At 40.8% G+C, this 21,938-nt stretch overlaps 1 protein-coding gene across 2 annotated transcripts in view; it reads right to left on the bottom strand.

The window, feature by feature from the left end:
- The window catches only part of LOC147000171 (uncharacterized), a 30,617-nt gene extending 17,018 nt beyond the window's left edge, over positions 1-13,599 (bottom strand). For both annotated transcript variants that reach the window (XM_085834019.1, XM_085834020.1), the window contains exons 1-2: positions 13,254-13,599; positions 2,559-2,668 (exon numbers count right to left, since the gene is read on the bottom strand). In XM_085834019.1, the coding sequence (XP_085690145.1) occupies positions 2,559-2,618 (60 nt within the window). In that variant the 5' untranslated portion in view covers positions 2,619-2,668; positions 13,254-13,599. The remainder of the gene's footprint in view (positions 1-2,558; positions 2,669-13,253) is intronic.
- Between the last annotated feature and the right edge of the window lie 8,339 nt (positions 13,600-21,938).

Here is a 21,938-nt window from a genome sequence, read left to right as displayed (position 1 = left end):
TACTGACATGAGATGCAAACATCTTCAATTTTCTTTTGCTTATTTTTAGAGGTTTATTTCAAATAATGCTTCCCTAATGTCTTGATTACCTTTTCTGTTACTGTGAAAAGCAATGTGGCTTGGTGGGTGAAGTAACACCTACCTCACACCGAACAACTCAGGTTGTGTGGTAAATTGGTTGACCATGCTTAAATGTTGAGTTTGTATTTAGGTGCAGCAGAAGGCCAAGACTTCCTCAAAAGGGAAGCTGTTATATTCAGAGAATGGCAAAAGGGAAGCTGTTATATTCAGAGAATGGCAAGATTTTGCTACATAAAATGCTGCAATAAATTAGCAGGTATCTGCTAGAGGGAAAAAACCCCATCACCATCAGCCAACAACATTTCAAATACTATTGGAATGCCTGGATCTACTAGTACAGGGATGATGCACTGTGCACAGTAGCCTGGATTTATAGCAGTTTCCACCTGTTACAGAACATGCTCCTATCTATCAGCCTTTTGGGTTGCTTTTCAAGAAGGCATGATAAAAACTGCCAAAGTACTTCACTGTTTCAGAATCCACTCCTTCCAAATTTTTGACACTATTTTCCCCCTCCATTTCTTTTATTTTTGAGATTATAATTACATCATGTCCCTCCTCCTTTCCTTTCCTCCTCTGGTGTATGCCATTGACTTGGGATTCTTTCCCTGCATCTATGTCTATAATTTGAAAGCTTGATTTTTTTTTTTCATGGTGTCACACATGCCTATAGGTCTGATAGATTTTGGAGAGAAGCTCTGAATTGATTTTTCCTATTTTTATGTTTGTGATAAGATCTGGGCATGTTTTAAGTCTGATACTAGCATATCAGGTTGGGACAGAAGAGAGGATGTATGGGCAGGTTGGGTCCTGAGGTTGAAAATGGCTTTGGGGGGAATGGCGTTAGGGGGGGTTTAGGAGAATGGGCTGGTATACAGGATGTGCCTTCTGGTCTAAGCCTTGAGTGTAGGTGTGGATCTATATGTGGAAAGTTTGGATTTGGTGTGGGAGAGGCCTGTGGATTGGGGGTTAAGTGGGGTAAGTTATGGCAGAGCAATAGAGATTGGCTGTTGCATTGGCAAAGACTCAGCCAGGGTGCTAGATATGGTACTCAAGCTACATCTGGTATATGGATAGGGAGTGTCAGGTAGAGGCACAGAGTCCAGAGGCTGGACTCTGGAGGAGGATGTGGGAGATCTAGCTAAGTAGAGAGGTTGGATATTGGTGTAAGTTTTAATGCTGTTGGCTTGGACCCAAATGTTGTTCAAGGAACATCGATGGGTCTTATGTATAAGTATAACATTCTAAATTTGAAGAGAGCTGAGAGGAACAGTGCTGGCGTGTTATATGATTCACCCAGAGGTGAGTGTAGAGGGTTACAGACTCTTCTGGCTTTGTATTTGAGACCACCATCTACCTTCTTCTTTAATTATCTACAAACATTGCTTCAAACCATTTTAAACAAGGGTTACCAGAAAAGGCAGAAAACAAATATCTTCAACACCTCTAACCTCAGAGTATGTTTTCTTTCTTTTTTTTAATTAGGTATTTTCTTCATTTACATTTCAAATGCTATCCCAACAGTCCACCAGACCCCCCCTCACTCTCCTACCCACCCACTCCCACTTCTTGGCCCTGGCGTTCCCCCATACTGAGGCATATAAAGTTTGCAAGACCAAGGGGCCTCTCTTCCCAATGATGGCAGACTAGGCCATATTCTGATACATATGCAGCTAGAGACATGAGCTCCGGGGGTACTGGTTAGTTCATATTGTTACTCCACCTATAGGGTTGCAGAGCCCTTTATCTCCTTGGGTATTTTCTCTAGCTCCTCCACTGGGGACCCTGTGTTCCATCCAATAGCTGACTGTGAGCATCCACTTCTGTGTTTGCCAGGCCCTGGCATAGCCTCACAAGATACAGCTATATCAGGGTCCTTTCAGCAAAATCTTGCTGGTGTATGCAATGGTGTCAGTGTTTGGGGGCTGATCATGGGATGGATTACCAGGTATGGCAGTCTCTGGATGGTCTTTCCTTTCGTCTCAGCTCCAAACTTTGTCTCTGTAACTCCTTCCATGGGTGTTTTGTTCCCAAGTCTAAGAAGGGGCAAAGTGTCCACACTTTGGTCTTCATTCTTTTTGAGCTTCATGTGTTTTGCAAATGGTATCTTGTATCTTGGGTATTCTAAGTTTCTGGGCTAATATCCACTTATCAGTGAGTACATATCATGTGAGTTCTTTTGTGATTGGGTTACCTCACTCAGGATGATGCCCTCCAGGTCCATCCATTTGCCTAGGACAGTGTATGTTTTCTAAGACCAGCGTAGACTGGGATAATGTTGAAGAATCTGGAAATGATATGTAAATACATGTTCTGTGTGACCAATTAGCTCTGGTATAATTGTCTTCACTTCAAAACACATTTATCCACATTTTGACCCCAAAGGAGCTCATTGTAAATACCATCATTTTTCTTCTACATTTTTTATTAATAAAAAGTAACACTATTTATTAATCAACATAATACTTAGTACTTACCCCCATTGCAATTGTATCTTCTTTTATGATATAGAATGTTGATACTTCATTTATTGACATTTTGTCTTAGATATGAGATCAAAATAATGGAGGATGAATGTGCTTCTTTTCTGTAAAGAGATACAGGGAAAAAGTAATACTAATTATTTTTGATGAAGACCTTAAAAATGGAAGTTCCCATTTGACTACCACATAATTACTTGAAAATAGCTTTATTTTTTAAAACATAAATCAAGTGACACTGATTTCTATTATGTGTTTAATTATTTTCTGGAAAAAACCAACAGCTACCTTTCAGATTATTCCTTCACTGTGGCCTTTACTGAGATAGAGTAGATATTTTGAAAATTAAGAAAACAAAAAGTGTGTGTGTGTGTGTGTGTGTGTGTGTGTGAGAGAGAGAGAGAGAGAGAGAGAGAGAGAGAGAGAGAGAGAGAGAGAGAGAGAGAGAGAGAGTTCAGAGATGAGAATAGGGTGTCAGAATTCTAACTAAATTTAGGTCTTACTTAAGAGCAGCAGTTCTGAGCTACTTAATCATCTGTCAGCCCACAGTAGATATTTTTAATATAGTTATTCCACCTTCACTATCTTTATTTTTCTAGGCATTGCCTGCTTTCATAAGTCCACTGGGGACTTGGGTTCTTGACTGATTTTCTTTCTCCCTCTTAAGAATATGTCTTGACTACCATACAACAAATAGACAGCCAATTCTAATTAAGCCAGTGGGTGTTCCATTTACAGTCAACTGTATTTAGTATGAAGATAACATACTAAATCATACTAAGTCTTTCTTGACTTGCTTCTTGAACAAGAAGTATCAGAGCTGCCATGTTGCCTTATGAAAGAGGAGCAAAAGGAAGACAGTGTGTTGTATTTGCATTAATTTTATCGTTAAGGATAAGACTGGTAGCTTTTGAAGAGCTTATTAGTAGGTGATTGTTCAGAGGATAGCTGCAAACAACTTCATTATTATACCCAGCTAGCCTTTCTTCTTTCCATACCAGAGGACTTGATACCATGTGACTTGTAGAACATTCCTTTGCTATATGGGAGGAGCACATCTCTCTAACTCACTAATAATGTGTGGGTTGTGAGACATGATTTGACTGAGAATGAATTGTTATTCTTGAACCAAAGCTCTTTTTATAGGATTGGAAGTTTCTGTTATCTGTTTTTCTCATGTTTCTTTGCTGTGAGGATATTACATCTTGGAATTTTCCTGTTTTGTTTTGGTTTTGTTTTTTTTTTTTTTTCCTAGAAATTTTTTCATCTTTAATCAAGTGTCAGAATTTGATGTAGGTATTGTATGTTCTTTGTTTTACTAAAATGACTAGGCTTTTCTCTTACAATCCCAGGCCATCATTTTGTACAATTACCTACCATACTCAACAGTCTTGAAGTTATATAGAAGTTACTCATGGTGAATTTCTGACAGAACACAGCATTTTAGTGAAAGATACAATTCAGCATTGCAACCTAACCATCTGAACTAGGAAATGATGCTAGGTCAGTCCCCTTGCTCAGTCAGGATGTACCTTGCACCCAAACAATGTTAAAGACAGTAGCTGTCATGCTGAAGCATCATTTCTCGAGTTATGTGCCTAAGAGGAGTATACCTGCATAGGACCTGGCACCAAACAGAAACCTGACTTTCCTTAGGACTAGAGTTGGAAACCACATCCTTACTCTCTGTAGGACTCTGTTATATCAGATTCCCATGAAGAATCTGATAATCTCTTCAGCAGAGTCATCTGCAGTGGACTCATCCAGGAAACCACTTCACATATTCTATGTAGAGGCACTTTTTCAAAGAAATGTGTAATGACAGCAGAGAACACTGTTACAGGAGTGGAATCTGAATTTTTTTCAGGGAATGTTCTTAAATAAACATGCAATTTAAGACAGACATGACTCTGCATAACTTGAGATCCCATCAAGTGGAGTCCAAAGCAGGCAGATCTCTGTGAGTTCATGGAAGAAAGTCACAATGCCTCTTTTCCTTGAAGGAGGTTCTTTTGACTAGACCAGCACAATAATTTGAAGTATTTTTCCACTCCTGAGATTTATGGCCTTGCTATTGAGCAGAAACCTATAAGAGATAAGATCACAAATACAGAGGACCCATGAGATTACACCATATAGTCCTAGCCTGAGCAACTACATCATCTGGAGGACCTTAAAATGGTGTTGCAGCTTTTCTGTTCAGTTCTTTTCCTGGATGTCCATCTACTTCTGCTTCTTCATGTACTGAAACATTTCCTCCAGTCTTTCCCAATGCTATTCACTAGAAGAGGATGTTCTTAGTGAAGGATTGCATACAGAGGTTATCAAGAGATTGCTGGTCAGCCATGCAAGCCAGAACCTTCCCCCCAAGATTCTGAGGAAGTAAGAAACCCTGTTTTAAGGTAGTGACAAAAGACAAAGAGACCAAATTCACCCCATCTAGAGTATGCAGGTGCCCAAAACCACACACAGATTCCATGTTAGACTTAGACTATCACACCAGCTCTATCAGAAGTGGTTGAGAAGTTTGATATCCATCCTTTGGAAATTAAAACAGCGGTGCTGAGTATGCTCTGCTTGTGTAGAAGCCTCAATTCTTCAGCTTTAGCCACTCCAGTAAAATGTCCTTCTGATATCCATAGTCATGTACTCAATTCTAGTATGTAACCCAAGTGATTTCAATGTTCCTCCAAAGTGACCACATAATACAGGAGCTGTTAAGTGGGGCTCCCAGACTGCAGCATCAGCATCAGCATCAGCCAGAAATAGTGAGGCAGACATATCCTCAGGCCAAACCATAGACACTTGGACCCTGATTATAGACATCATGATTTCTGAAGCAATGGATATCTACTGTCCAAGATTCCTTTAGTGATGATGATCTGATTATTTCTCTCTGGTTATAAGATGCCACTTGTGAGCTCAGCCTCTACATTTCATTCTTCAACTTCATCTTGGGGTGAAGTGTAGGAGGGGATCCTGGCTCTCTGAAGTCCCGTGTCTGAATTTCAGAGCTTCCCTGAGGTCCCCTGACAATACCCAACAGCTGAGCTCAGAGCATGACACAGAGAACCATTCAAACCTGCACACCCACAGTGAACTTTTTCTTCTTTTTTTAAAAAATGTGGATACTAGAAAGAGAGACAGACCCTAGTCTACCACCAGCATTGTGTAAAACCCCAGCAAGTAAGACAAGAAATGACTGTTTTTTCTGATACTGAAATACAACATTGACTAACACTCTGGCACTAACATTCTAAGCCATATGGAAGGATGACATATGGGGGAACACATTGTCAGGAGAATGTGGAAAACAAGATTAACACTTAGAAAATAGGGGTTCTTTAAACAATACAAAAATAGCAAACCCACTACCTGTCCAGGGAAGCAGGTAGATGACAAATCTCCAGATCTTCACTTTTCTTTCTCTCCTCCAAAGCTACTCCCCTAGTCTCTGCAGCAGAGCATGTGCTGTGCCCTCTCCTCCTTTCTGCTCCCATATCCAGAAGATCATGTAGGTCTTCTTTTACAACCTCCATCACTGCCCCATCCCTTTGTCTCAGCAGCCAACTTCCACAGGCACTTCTGGAGAACCCATTAACCATTCCAGGGAAGCAGGTAGCCGAGCCTCAGATCTTCATTCTCCATCCTCATCTCCAAACCCAATCCCCCAATCTCATCTCCAGTTCTGTAGCAGACCACCTGTTGTGAACCTGACCCCCTCTCTGCCATATTCCCATGGGACTAAGCAGATTCTTGTGGCACACTCTGCTTTCTTCCCTCTTGTTAACTCCTTTAGCATCCCTAGCCCAAATCTATCCCTAAGTGTCATATACCAATACCTATAAACACATTCTACCTGTAACCTCCACCTGACAGGATCTCAGAAGCACTTCCTACCAGGTGACCAACACTCTCTTAAGAACCAGAGAGGGCTTTCATTGTGTCCCATAAGTTTGGGTACGTTGTGGCTTCATTTTCATTAAACTCTAAAAAGTCTTTAATTTCTTTCTTTATTCCTTCCTTGACCAAGGTATCATTGAGAAGAGTGTTGTTCATTTTCCACGTGAATGTTGGCTTTCTATTATTTATGTTGTTATTGAAGATCAGCCTTAGTCCATGGTGATCTGATAGGATGCATGGGACAATTTCAATGTTTTTGTATCTGTTGAGGCCTGTTTTGTGACCAATTATATGGTCAAATTTGGAGAAGGTACCATGAGGTACTTATACTTAGACATGAAGCAAATCTCAACAAATACAAGAAAATAGAAATAACATCCTTTATCCTTTCTGACCACCGTGGATTAAAGCAGGTTATCATCATCAACAACAACAGAAACAGTAGGAGCTTAAAAATTCATGGAAACTGAACAACTCTGAATGAAAAATGTGTCAAGATAGAAATAAAGAAAAGAGTTAAGACTTTCTAGAGTTCAATGAAAATGAATACACAAATTTCTCAAACTTATGGGACACAATGAAAGTGGTGTTAAGAGGCAAGTTCATAGCACTAAGTGCCTACATAAAAAAACAAAACAAAACTGGAGAGATCTTTTTCTAAAAACTTAACAGCCCAGCTGAAAGCTTTAGAACAATAACAAAAAATAAAATAAAAAAAATGCTCTAAAGATGGATCTGGAGGATATCATCCTGAGTGAGGTAACCCAATCACAAAAGAACACACCTGGTATGCACTCACTGATAAGTGGATATTAACCCAGAAGCTCAGAATACCCAAGATACAATTCACAAAATTTGTGAAACTCAAGAAGAAGGAAGACCAAAGTGTGGATACTTCGGTCCTCCTTAGAAGGGGGAACAAACCACCCATGGGAGGAATTGTAGAGACAAAGTGTGGAGCAGAGACTGAAGGAATGACCATCCAGAGACTGCCCCACCTGGGAATCCATCTCATATACAGTCACCAAACCCAGACACTATTGTGGATGCCAACAAGTGCTTGCCAACAGGAGCTTGATATACTTGTCTCCTGAGGGGCTCTGCCAGTGCCTGACAAATACAGAGGTGGATGCTCTCAGCCAATCATTGGACTGAGCACAGGGCACCCAGTGTAGGAGCTAGAGAAAGGGCCCAAGGAGCTGAAGGGGTTTGCAACCCCATCGGAGGAAAAACAATATGAACCAACCAGTACCCTCCAGAGCTCCTAGGGACTAAACCACCAACCAAAGAGTACATATGGAGGGACTCATGGCTCCAGCTGCATATGTAGCAGAGGATGGTCTTGTTGGTTATCAATTGAAGGAGAGGCCCTTGGTCCTGTGAAGGCTCTATGCCCCCCAGCATAGGGGAATGCCAGGGCCAGGAAGTGGGAGTGGGTGGGTTGGTAAGCAAGGGGAGAGGGAAGGGGATAGGGGGTTTTCGGAGGGGAAACCAGGAAAGGGGATAGCATTTGAAATGTAAATAAAGAAAATATCTAATTAAAAAAAGACTTGTATGATAAAAATTTAAGACATTGAAGAAAAAACCTGAGGAAGATCTCAGATTATAGAAAGATATCACATGCTCATGGATTTGTAGAATTAATATAGGAAAAATGTCCACTTTGCCAAAAGCTATCTACATATTCCCATTAAAATTTCTAGCCAATTCTTCATAGAACTTGAAAAGGCAATTTTCAGCTTCATATGAAAACACAAAACACCCAGCTAAAATGATGCTGAATCATCATTATCACCACCATTATCATCATCATCTTCTGGAAATATTACCATCTCTAATCTCAAATTGTGCTACAGAGCTATGGTAATAAAAACAACATGGTTTTGGTATAAAACCAGACATGTTGGTCAATGAACTAAAATCAGAGACCCCAAAAACAAGTCCACACCCCTATGGACACTCTAATTTTTTTGATAGAGAAGCTAGAAATACACACTAGAAAAAAAAGAGCAAATGGTTGTGATCATACTAGATGACTGCATGTACAAGAATCCAGGTAGATCCATACTTATCATCCTGAACAAAACTCAATTTCAAATAGATCAAAGACTTCAACATAAAACCAGATACACTGAACTTGATGGAAGAGTAAAAATTAGGCAATACTCTTGAGCTCATTGGCACAGGAGAAGGCTTTCTGAACAGAATAGCAATAGCACAAGGAGTATGATCAACAATTAGTAGAATGAGACCTCGTCAAACGGAAAAGCTTCTTTATGGCAAAACACACCATCATTTAGACAAAGCAGCAGCCTACAAAATAGGAAGAGTTTTTTTTAAACCAACTACATATCTGATATAGGGTTCAATCCTAAACATAATATAGGCAATGTACAGCAAGCCAATAGCCAACATCATATAAATGAAGAGAATCTTGAAGTAATCCCACTAAAACCAGGGACAAGAAAATGCTGCCCACTTTCTCCCTATCTCTTTAATATAGTACTTGAAGTTTTAGCTAGAGCAATAAGACAACAAAAAGAGATCAAGGGGATACAAATTGGAAAGGAAGAAGTCAAAATATTTCTATTTTCAGATGACATGATAGTATACATAAGCAGCCTCCAAAACTACCAAAGAGCTCCTACAGCTGATAAACAACTTCTGCAAAGTGGCTGGATACAAAATTAACTCAAAGAAATCAGTTGCTCTCCTTTATACAAATGATAAATGGGCTGAGAAAGAAATTAGAGAAATTATAGAAATAACACCTTTCACAATAGCCACAATAATATAAAATATCTTGGTCTAACTCTAATGAAGCAAAGACATGTATGACAAGAACTTCAAGTCCCTGAACTAAGAAGTTGAAGAAGGTATCAGAAAATGGAAAGATCTCTCACGTTCATGGATCAGTAGGATTAACATAATGAAAATGGCCATCTTGACAAAAGCAATCTGCAGATTCAATGGAATTCCCATCAAAATTCCAACACATTTTTTACAGACCTTGAAAGGGCAATTTTCAACTTCATATGGAAAAACAAAATACCCAGGATAGGTAAAACAATCCTGAACAATAAAAGAACTTCTTGAAGAATTACCATCCCTGACCAGGTTGTACTACAGAGGAATAGTGATGAAAACTGCATGGTATTGGTATAGAAATAGACAGGTTGACCAATGGAATTGAATCAAAGACCCAGAGATAATCCCACACACCTATAGCTACTCGATTTTTGACAAAGAAGCCAAAACCAAACAATGGAAAAATGAAAGCATCTTCAACAAATGGTGCTGGTCTAACTGGATATCTGTATGTAGGAGAATGAAAATAGATTCAGATTTATCACTGTGCACAAAACCCAAGTCCAAGTGAATCAAAGACCTCAACATAAAACAAGATATATTAAATCTAGTAGAAGCAAAAGTGAGAAATAGCCTTGAATGCATTGGTACAGGAGACAATTTCCTGATCAGAATACCATTGGCTCCAGCTCTAAGATCAACAATTGGTAAATGGGGCCTCATGAAACTGAAAACTTCTGTAAGGCAAAGGACACCATCAATAGGACAGAACAGCAACCTACAGATTGGGAAAAGATCTTCACCAACCCTACAGTTGACAGAATGCTAATATCCCAAATATATAAAGAACTCAAGAAATTAGACTTCGGCAAATCCAATTTAAAAATGAGTTACAGAGCTAAACAGAGATTTCTCAACAGAAGAATCTCAAATGGCTGAGAAGCACTTAAAGAAATGTTCAATATCCTTAATCATCAGGGAAATGCAAATCAAAAGGACTATGAGATTCCAACTTACACCCATCAAAATGACTAAGATAAAAACTCAAGTGACAACCTATGCTGGTGAGGATGCAGAGAAAGATGAACATTTCTCTATTGCTGTTGACACTGCAAACTTGTACAACCACTTTGGAAACCAATTGGCAGTTTCTCAGAAAATTGGAAATAGTTCTACTTGAAGACCCAACTATACTGCTCCTGGGCATATATCCAAAAGATGCTCCTACATACCACAAGAACAGGTGCTCCACTGTGTTCATAGCAGCTTTATTTATAATAGCTAGAAACTAGAGACAACCCAAATGTCCCTCAACTGAAAAATGGACACAGAAAATACAGAAGTGGATGCTCACAGTCATCTATTGGATGGAACACAGGGCCCCTAATGAAAGAGCTAGAGAAAGTACCCAAGGAGCTAAAGGAGTCTGCAACCCTATAGGAGGAACAACAATATGAACTAACCAGTGTCCCCCCTCTCCCTGCAGAGCTGTGTCTCTAGTTGCATATGTAGCAGAGGATGGCCTAGTTGGCCATCATTGGGAGGAAAGGCCCTTGGTATTGCGAAGATCATATGCCTCAGTACAGGGGAATGACAGGGTTAGGAAGTGGGAGTGGGTGGGTTGGGGAGCAGTGCGGGGGAAGGGTATAGGGGGCTTTGTGAATAGCATTTGAAATGTAAATGAAGAAAATATCTAATAAAAATGCCTTAAAAAAGAAAATGTGGTGCATTTACACAATGGAATACTATTCACTTATTAAAAACAAAGGCATCATGAATTTTGCAGACAAATGGATGGAACTCCTGAGTAAGGTAACCCAGACCGAAAAGGACATGCATGGTATGTACTCACTGATAAGTAGATATTAGCCATAAAGTTCAGGATACTCATGATACACCCCACAGACTCAAAAAAGCTAAACAAGAAAGAAGTCCCAAGCAAGGATGCTTAGAAGGGGGAATAAAATAGTCACTGGAGACAGAGGGAGGGAGGTAACTAGGTGTGAGAGGGAATGGGGAGGGGAATAGTGGGGGTCAGTATCAGGTGTAGGAAGAGATAGGATTGAGGGCCAGAGGGTGAGAGGGCCAGGAGAATGAGTGGAGAGCTGCTGCTGCTGAGGATGAGGGGTTAGGTGGGCTGGGTGAAGGAATCTCTAGGAAGTGCCAGAGACTGGGATGGAGGAAGCTCCCAGTAGTCAATTTGGATGATGTCATCTGAGACACATATCAGTGAGAATATGGATCCTGAAGAGGTTCCTGTAGCCAGGCAGGACCACCAGTGGAAGGGCACCAACCCATCCACAAAAGTTTAGACCCTAAATTTTTCCTATGTAAAAGAAATGCAGGAACAAAGATGGAGCAAGGCCCGAGGGAATAGCTAGCCAATAACTGGCTCAACCTGAGTCCTATCCCATGGGCAAACACGACTATCTGACATGATTAATGATACTCTGTTATGCTTGAAGACAGGAGCCTAGCGTAACTGTTCTCTGAGAGGCTCCACCAAATCAGCTGACCAAAACAGATGCAGATACCCACAGCCAAACATTGAACAGAACTCAGGGACTCTTATGGAAGAGTAGGAGGAAGAATTGAAGTTCCTGAAGGGGATATGAACTCTACAGGAAGACCAACAGAGAAAACTAACCTGAACCCTTAGGGTTCACAGAGACTGAGTCAGCAACCAAAGACTGGACTGGGCTGGACTGAGGCCCCTGGCACATATGTAGCAAATGTGTAGCTCAGTTCTCCAACAACTGGACCCAGGGCTGTCCCTAAAGCTGTTGTTTGTCCATGAACAACTGGACTGCCTTGTCTGGCTTCAGTGGGAGAGGATTTGACTAACCTTTTAGAGACTTGATGGGAGAGGGTTGGGGGTAGGTTGTGGGGTGGGGGGTGGAGGTAGGGTGGGAAATGGGGGGATGATATGGGGTGGGGAGCAGTGGAGGGGGCTGGGGGATGCACCTTGTGAGGGGGAATGGGGGCATCAATCAGGATGTAAAATGAATAAATAAATGAATGGAGAAATAAACAAATAAAACAGCAAAAATAAGAAAAATTAGTATTGAAATTATACTGACAACCTAGACACTATCAGATGGAACTTGAGATCCTCAGTAAGATAAGGAAACTTAAATTATTATAAATCCATGCTAAATTAATAAATAACAATTTAAAAATGTTAAAAAAAGGTATTTCAAGACAAATGACAAGGGAAATTAATCATTTCCAAGTACCAGAAAACATACTTCTAAGAGGGAAGGTTACATAGAAACAAGAGCTTATAAAATTGTTAACTAATACTCTAGTCATTTTTCATCAGTCTCTGGTCCACTGAGATGTCATATTTTCCATGTGTTGTGCCACATTCACCCTCCACACTGCAGAATTTAAACACATCTCGTGTGACACATCTTGGGAGCACAATGGCAGATGGCATCTAAGCTTCTGTGGACTCCTGGTGTTTGTAACAACCCAGGAGGACTGGCTTTTGTTTCAGGGTATCTGAGGTGACAGGTGTTATCATATAGACTCACACCATTTATTGGTTTAATATTAACAAAGAAAGGAATTAGAGGGAAGGTGGGTTAGATAGCAACACTGTGCTGTTTGCTATTGTCCCTAAGAGCAATCTAGGACTCAGCAACTTTCATCAAGTTTGGATGGCATGTGTCGAATGGTAATGTTTAAAGTCTAGGCTATATGAACATATGTATTTGAGTCGGGGGTGGGGGAGAGAGAGACAGTCACACAGAGACAGATAGAGACATAGAGAGGGGAGAGGGAGGGAGCAGAGAGACAGAGACAGAGATAAGAGAGTTATTACTTAATAAGGGACTCTGGTAATGTAGACTTTTAGGTTCAAAAGGAAACTCTAGGGTAGTTCAAAGTATTAGGTATAAGGATAAACAACATTTTCTCCCCAGAACTCAAATCTGGTGGATCACATAATGTGGAGTCTTCCCACTGGTGTTTACTTACTTAGATTCTCCCAGGTAAAGCCGGACAAGCTGCCTAGATGTCTGAATCTTGTCCAAATGCATAGATGACCTTGGATGCCTCAATTCAACTTCAGTTACCAGAAAAACATTCCTAGTGATGGTGATGGGAGAACTCAGGATGAGAGAGTCCCAGCGGCCAGGGACTAGCAACCCTTGCCCTCAATGTGACCCGGAGTGAGTTTTAATGCCAACCGGGCCAAAGCTCTCACACTCACATCATGCCCTGAGCCCAGGGCCAGAGTGATGTGGTCTGGTGGGCAACCTGGCATCCAGTGGAGCCCAGTGGGCGCTGCCTCCTGTGTGGTACCCCTTCATTCCCTACTCGCGAGGATCTAAAGCTGCGGTTGTGGTCAAGAACGTGGTTACCAAGGGTACTGAGTGAGAGACCACGTGGGCACTGGGGATAGTGGCGTGCTGTAGCCCTGCTGATCCCACAATTCTCTGAGGATTAAGGGAGCAGCTGCTAGATGCATAGCTTTCTCGGCAGTATGAGCTGCTTCTTCTTCTTCTTCTTCTTCTTCTTCTTCTTCTTCTTCTTCTTCTTCTTCTTCTTCTTCTTCTTCTTCTTCTTCTTCTTCTTCTCTCTCTCTCTCTCTCTCTCTCTCTCTCTCTCTCTCTCTCTCTTCTTTTTTGTTTTTTTTGAGACAGGGTTTTTCTGTATAGCCCTGGCTATCCTGGAACTCACTTTGTAGACCAGGCTGGCCTCGAACTCAGAAATCCGCCGGTCTCTGCCTCCCAAGTGCTGGGATTAAAGGCGTGGGCCACCACCGTCAGGCCAGTATGAGCTTCTTTGTCCTTGTTCACAACCAAGATGGGGTTGGAGAGCAGTTGTGGTAGCCTCTACTACTGAGTAGTGGTGGCCCAGCGCTGGTCTGAGACCCACCTCTTTGAAGGAGCACATCTTATTTCTACAGTGGAGAAAACGGATTCTCCCTTTCCCATAGGTATTAGTTGCAAATAGCTCCTTAGTTAGGGATAGGACTTTGTGCCCACTCCTCTCCTTTTGTGCTGGGATTTTGTCTGACATGAATTTGTGCATGCTTTAGTTGATTGACAGAAAATGGCCTCCGAGTTTTCTGGTGTGTGTGTTGTTATGGCTTAGTGGTTTGAATGGCCTTTGAATGTTTTTTCTTTTGAGAGTGAGAAAGAACATAAAGTTGGGTGGGTAGGAAGGTAAGGAAGATCTGGTAGGACTTGGGGGTGTGTGGATATGCTGTGATCAAAATATTGTATGAAAATTAAAAAAAATAAGAATGAAAAAGCAGCACAGGAACAGAAGAAATGCAAATAATGAATCCTGATTGGTTATCCAATACCAACTGGTTAGCTCCAGGACATGATTCTTACTCCTAACAGATGATGAATTATGGATAGTAGTTGGGAATAAGGCTTTTGGCATTTTGGCAGTTGATACATTTGATGAATTTTTGAATAATACTATCTACTATTTGAGAAATTCAAACATGTATACAATGTATCTTGATTGTATCCATTCTTTGTCCTCTGTCCAACTCATTTGAGAGTCCCCAACATATCTTCCTTCAAGCCTCATTTCTCCTCCTCCTATACAACTCATGGAGTCCAATCTGTCTATGCTCAGAAGTATTGGGCCACTCACTAGGACAAGTGTCTACAACCCCAAAGGAAAATAAATGACTGTCCTTTCTCCAGCCACCATCAACTGCCAATATCTCCTTACCCAGGGGCAGGGCCCTGGAGTCTCCCAATCCATGCTGGGGTTTTTAACTAGCTTCATTTTACACAGATAGGTAACTGGAGCTGCTCTGAGTTTGTGTTTAATAGCTCTGTTATGTCCAGAAGATAGTATTTTGAAGTTTTTACCCATATCCTTTGGCTCTTAACATTCTTTATGTCCTCTCTTTTGCTATGTTTGCTGAGCCTTGGATGGGGGAGGCTGATATCCATCTGGGCATGCACAGCTCCTGGTTCTCCCACTTTAATCAGTTGTGAATCTCTGTCTTAACCTCTACGTACTGCAGAAGAAGCTTCTTTGACCGAGGTTGAAAGCAAACCTATGAGTGTACATATAGATTTGTAGAAGGCAGCTTGACAGCATGACCATTGAGCAAAATAACAACAGTATGCTTCCTCTCAGGGCCAATGATTCAATACATTTTCATTGAGGACCTATATGTGTCAGGCACTGGTTTCAAAAAACAGTGAAGAAACACAGTGAGAATACTTCTTTTGGGGACTTTTATTGGAGTGCAATCACTAATAAGTAAGACCCACAAGAAAGTTTTATGTCCGAATTAATAAAAGCTAAGGAGAAAAAGAAAAGTTTATTAGAGTGAATGGGAATGGGAGGTGTACACAAGGGCCTCAAACGACGATGTGTGATCAGGGGCATAAAGAAGCTGAAGGAGAGAATCTTGGGGATACCTGGGGCAAGCATAAGGAAGGTATCTCATCTGGCAGGAGGTCAGTTTCCCAAGGTATTCCAGAAGGAGATCCATGCAGGGAGTAAGGACAGGAGCCAGGGAAATGATGATGCAGCTTTGAAGTCTTGTTAGCATTTGGCTTTAGTGAGATGCTATGAATGCACAGAAACATATATGATGAATCCTGTGTAGCCATCACCCAACCTACAAATTATAATTTGAAATTTTATTTCATCAAATCTCCTTGTCCTCCATTAAGTTTCCTCTGGACCAGGCAGTGCATCCTTATACATGTGTTGTAACGGGTAAGAAAAGGGATCACTGAGAATGGGGACAGACAGTGTAAAAACCAGGGAAGATGGATGACCACAAAGACACATTATCTTCTGGACATGCCAGGGCAGTACACACATGAACTCACAACATTTGTTACAGCATGTACAAAACGTGTGCTAGCCCAAACCAGATCAAATCTCAGCATGCAGAGGGGGCATTCCATTCCCAGTCATGGAACTATTGGCAACTGTTAGCTACTGGCAGAAGGGGAGACGGTTTTCTCTGAGTGTGGCACTTAGTAAATAGACCACTCTCCAGTGCAAGACAACATATCAAAGAACATTTGGGCAACATGAACTGATCTTGAAGGATTAAAAACAAAAAGAACATGAAATTGAATGTGTAGGAAAGTGGAATCAATTGGGGTTGGGCTGGTGAATATGATAATACACATCATATAAAGTTCTCAAATAATTAATCAAATAAAGTAAAACAACAACAAAGAAGAGATAAAGATAGGAAGGGCCCCTGTAGGGAGCTTCTCATGTGCCTGCAGGTCTCTGACAGGCAACTCAAGCTCAAGCATCAAGAATGGACAGCTGTCAGTGTAATAGCAGTAGCTGCAAAAGACACAAATCCCCACGGCACGAAACTCAGGATTAACAGCCAGAGTCTGGAGTATGAACAAGCCAGAAAGAGCAGGCAGAAGCTCCCAAAGATGTACTGTAACCACTGGGAACATCCAAAAGTTTTAAGAGTTTGATAGCTTTTCCCTGACAGGTTCTAAATTTTACCTTGCTTGTGTGTCCACATTCAACCAGTTAGGACGCGGCTGGTTTCTCAATAGATTCTGGCATGCTAAAGACTTCAAGACATATGTTAGTCATGGAACTTGATGAAGAAGGAAGACACCAGACTTCAGATTCGAGATTCTGCCTTTGGCTGTGGATCTTTCACTGGATGCTCAAGACTTGAGGAAGATGGAAATAGGAGAAGGACTCAATGGTTTCTCATGCATGAAGCTTCTGACCAGGGCAGGAAGTTCCCAGAGAACTCTGTCAAGTTGCACTGACCAGGGCAGGAAGTTCCTGGAGAACTCTGTCAATTTGCAGACTGTCTGCAAGAGACTGCTGTAGGCTGACACCCCAAAGATCTTGGAGAGCACAGATCTGTAACACACACACACACAAGCTTTCATTCAAAGCCTATGGACTTAGAACTGGAACACTGCCTTTTGGTTAGCATCTCTTGCCACTGAGGGTTTTGGAGTTTTTTTTTTTTTTTTTTTAAAGTTGCTCTTCTCTTCTTACCTGTGTTTCTCCCTTATTGTCTTCCCGCTCTGTTCTTGGAAAAGGGAAGGCAAGAACTTAGCTGGAGACAGGAGACAGTCTTTACCCATTCATGTTTCAGAAAAAACTATTAAACTAGTCTAGAAGGTTATTCCCTTGATAACAAAGCTAGATGAGAACTGTGTGTGGTAACTCACACCTGTAATTCCAACACTTAGGAGGCTAAAGCAGGAAAATTGCTGCAAGTTCCTCCCTGCTACAAACCAAACACATAGATACCAATATATTAGAGTCCCCAAACTATAGACCAACCTCTTGAATGAAAATAGATATTTTTATTTTAAAAATAAAATGCATATAAGCTGACTTCAGTGACATTTCAAGGAAGGGTAATTTGACAATGAACATGAACAAATCACAGTGATATGCATGTATGAAAGTGTTATAGTAAAACCAATTATTTTTACATTAAAATTAATAAAAATGTAAGAAAAGTGAAACAATGACTCTTAGAATGGAAGCAAACATTTGCAAGAATTGGGGCTGAAATTCCAGTCTCCACATACATTTCAGAAGGGATTTCGTTGAGGATATATAAATACCCTTTACAACCCATAATGAGGACAGTAGTGTAACCTTATTAAACATTGACAAGAGAGTCTATATCTACAGAGATTTACAACTGTCAATAAACACGTGAAGGGATGCTGAACTCCATTACTGATTAGCTAAATGCAAACCTAAGCCACACTAGTACACCACATCAAGAAACCACTTAATACTCACTAGGGTGAGCATAACGGGGAAAAACAGACCATAACAAGTGTTGGTGAATATACTGAGCTCTTGGAACCCATAAACTTTGTTAATAAATTGTGCAGATACTTTGAGATATGTAGACTTGAAATAGTAGATGAAGTTTTTTCTAGGGTTGCCTGTGTTTTCCTTGTATCATTGGTGATTATTCTCTTTGGCATATATCCACGTAAAATTTAAATTTAACTCCATTAAAAACTTGTTCATAAATATAGTCACATTATTCATAATAGCTTGTTTTAGGTTTTTTTTTTTTTGTTTGCTATGAAAAAACACCCAGACAAGAAGTAATTTAGGGAAGAAAGAGTTTATTTTGGCTTATTATTCTAGAGGGATAGAATCCTTCCTGGTGGGGAAGGCATAGTAACAGGAACCTGAAGTTGGTCTGGAAGTCAGGAAGCAAGAGGAGAGCAAGAAATGTGGTTAGGCTGTGTAGTGGCTATTCTAGGTTGTCAACTTGACTATATCTGGAATGAACTACAATCCAGAATTGGAAGGCTCACCAGTGATCCTAATCTGGAGGCTGGGAGATAGAAGTTTCTGACTTGGATCTTGGTATGGAGATCTTAGGGCAAAGTGGCTATGAATTCCAGAAGATTAAGACAAGGAGATCTCTGAGTTCAAGGTCATCTGGGATTAAAGGTGTAGTAGCACACACCTCTAATTGGGGCTACACTTTCTGCTGGAGACCTACATAAGGACATTGGAAGAAGGAAGACACACTCTCTCTCCTTTGCCTACTTGTGGGACTGAGCAACTGCTAGGTCCTTGGACTTCCATACACAGCTGCTGCTGACCATTGTGGGGAGTTGGACTGCAGACTGTAAGTCATCAACAAATTCCTTTACTAACAGAGACTATCCATAAGTTCTGTGACTCTAAAGAACCCTGACTAATACAGGCTGTTAACACCTCAAAATTCACCCCCAGTGACATACTCCCTCTAGCAAACCACCGACTCCTAAAGGTCTGACTACTTCTTAAACAGAGCCATCCCTGGGGGTGCAGCATTCAGATATAAGAGCCCACGGGGGGCATTTTACATTTAGACCACAACAGAGCCTCAAATGGAAACAACTGAATGAATAGGTTCTGGGGATGCACTTGCTTCTGTCCCCAATTTTCTTGTAGGAGAGCTGGGATGACAGATGTGGTGCTACTATGCCTGACTTTATGTGGGTTCTAGGAATTCAAGCCATGCGTACGCAGCAAGCACTTTATCTGCTCAGCATCTTCTCTGCCCACATACCCCTACTTTTAGATGGCTTTCTATTTGTTTGAGTTCATGTTGGAGTTCATCAAAAGACCCTCACTCACAAAGACCACAGAGATCATCATCGCTGAGAACTGCAAGAGGATTTTTTTTTTTTATTCCAACATGTTGGGGACTCTCCTCTCAGCATGCAGGCCAGAGGAGAGACCCAGAACAAAGAAAAAACACACTTTTTATATCTTGTAAAGGACAGATTTGGGCAACAGGGTAGCTGGCTTATTCTCATTGGTGTAGCAAGTAACCTTTTCAGGCATTGGTTGGTTTGTATAGTGACTACCTCTGGCCTAGTGACTCACTTTGCCTGCCCCCATGGTGGGTTATTATGATTTGGTCAGCAAAGCAATAGTACATTTTGAACTTAAGGGTCAGCTATTAACATCACAGCTATTAACATCACAGGGAATTCTAGCAAGGATAGGGCAGTTAGTGTGTGTGTGTGTGTGTGTTTCTTAGAATTCAGTGTGGGGCGGGTAGGGTTATTTCTCTGGGAACTGCTATCTTGTTATGGTTATTTTTCTGAGAACAGCTCATTTTGCTTTGGCAGTTGTAGACTCAGTCATTTTGACCGCTATGTTTCTGAAAGACCCTTCAGAGGGGAAGGGGCTAGGTGGTCTTGAACTTATTTTGGATATTACACACATTCTTCTATCATCTCTCCCCAGTGTATGTAGCCATACGTCATTCACTACTTACTTCCTTGCTAAGAATTAAGTGTTCTATTTGCAAGTGTCTGCATTTCTGTTAACAATCTCATTTTCTTCTACAGGCTATGAACTTTGTCTATTATTCATTTATCTTCTACATGTTCAAATCTTGTTCTTCATTCTGGATTTCTTCTTGCTACATCTGTGAATTCCACTCTCTTAGAACTGAGGTTTCCAGGTCACAAGGAACACAGAGTAGGTGATATTTACTGCTTGTGTGAACTCCAATTCTAAAAAAAATAACAAAAATAAAAACTTTCTTGCCACCCTGGAACATCAGAAGCAATGCTGCTGCATATCAGAATCTGTGAGACCTCGAGAGACCGAGAGAATACAGAATACATTGTAGGAAAAAGTATGTAACATCAAGTAGCCTGCAATAGAGGAATGGTGGGACTTCATGTTTTCCTTAAGCAAATGGTGTGTGTGTGTGTGTGTGTGTGTGTGTGTGTGATATACATATATATCAGATATTCTGCTGAAGAGTTCATGACCCAATGAAATTATTTAAGGGAAGATGTAACCTACGTGTCCATTCCTGGAAGAAGGGATGCATAAATGTGCTAACATAGATGCCACAGATTATCAGGCAGCATTTAAAATCAGCTGATATATGAATAGCAACATGAGTGAATCAAAAAAAAACATACTACTGGGAGGAGAAAGGTATGTGTGCATGTATGATCTACATGAATTACAGATATGACTGTAATGAAATGCCACAGACTTTTTCTGGGGGCACTCACATATAAAATATGTATGTTTTGCACCATGGATCAGTTGTTTATGAAGACAGGGAAGTGGGAATAAGATTTGGAGTTCAAAATAAGTAAGAGGAGAGAAGGGGGTTTTGGTTTAGGTTTTAAATGTTCTCCAATAATCCATCCTTGCTGTAGTGGCTGTGAGGTGGTGACACCCTGGCTATTGGGTGTTTTCTCTCTTCCCCTTGCTCCCTTCCTTGCCCCTCCCTCTCCTCCCTCCCTCCCTCTCCATGTTCCCTCCCTTTTCTCTCTCCTTGACTTCTACAAGGTAAGCAGCCTTGCTCTGCTTCTTCCTCCTCCTCTTCCTCCTCCTCCTCCTCCTCCTTCTCTTCCTCCTCCTCCTCCTCATGCTCTGTTTGACCAGATCCCCCAAAGGAATAGATCCAGACAAATGCAGCCTGAAGCCTCTGAAACTGGGAGCCCAAAGAAACGGTCCTTTCCCAGAAGTTTTTTTTTTTTTAAGATTTATTTATTTATTTATTTATTTATTTATTTATTTATTTATTATAAGTACACTGTAGCTGTCTTCAGACACATCAGAAGAGGGCATCAGATCTCATTACGGATGGTTGTGAGCCACCATGTGATTGCTGGGATTTGAACTCATGACCCCTGGAAGAGCAGTCAGTGCTCTTAACTGCTGAGCCATCTCTCCAGCCCCTAGAAGTTGTTTATTTCACACATTTTGTCACAGAATTGGAAAGATGACCAACAGAAAAGGTCTTTACTAATACAACAGAATATCGCTGGAAAGATAGTTTACCTAAAATTTATAAAATTTATAAAATACAAAGTATAATGAGTAATCGAGAAAAGCACTGAGGAAAAGGATAAAATATTGCAGAAGATGAACTTTTTAGTAAGAAAGTTCTGTGAACATTCCGTTGTGTGGTCTCAGTTGCATAAAGATATATCTAGTGATACATTCCACACTATAGAAGATTTATGCATCTTTTGACAATAGCTGGTTAGAAAGATGTCTAATGTTTAGAGCTAGTCTGTCTCATTGATGATGGGGTGGCTTATTTTTCTTTTCAATATGAAATCATTTCAAGGCAGCATTACTTCACCTTATCAACATTAGGTGTAAAGACCATGCTAGAAAAATCTGTGCCCATTCATGTGATTCTTGGGCTTGGAAGAA

The sequence above is a fragment of the Mus caroli genome, unplaced genomic scaffold (assembly GCF_978045245.1).
Source record: "Mus caroli unplaced genomic scaffold, Mus_caroli_1 scaffold_20, whole genome shotgun sequence".
NCBI lineage: Eukaryota > Metazoa > Chordata > Mammalia > Rodentia > Muridae > Mus > Mus caroli.
The sequence above is the reverse complement of the archived record's forward strand: the minus strand, read 5'-3'. Positions and strand labels throughout refer to the sequence as shown.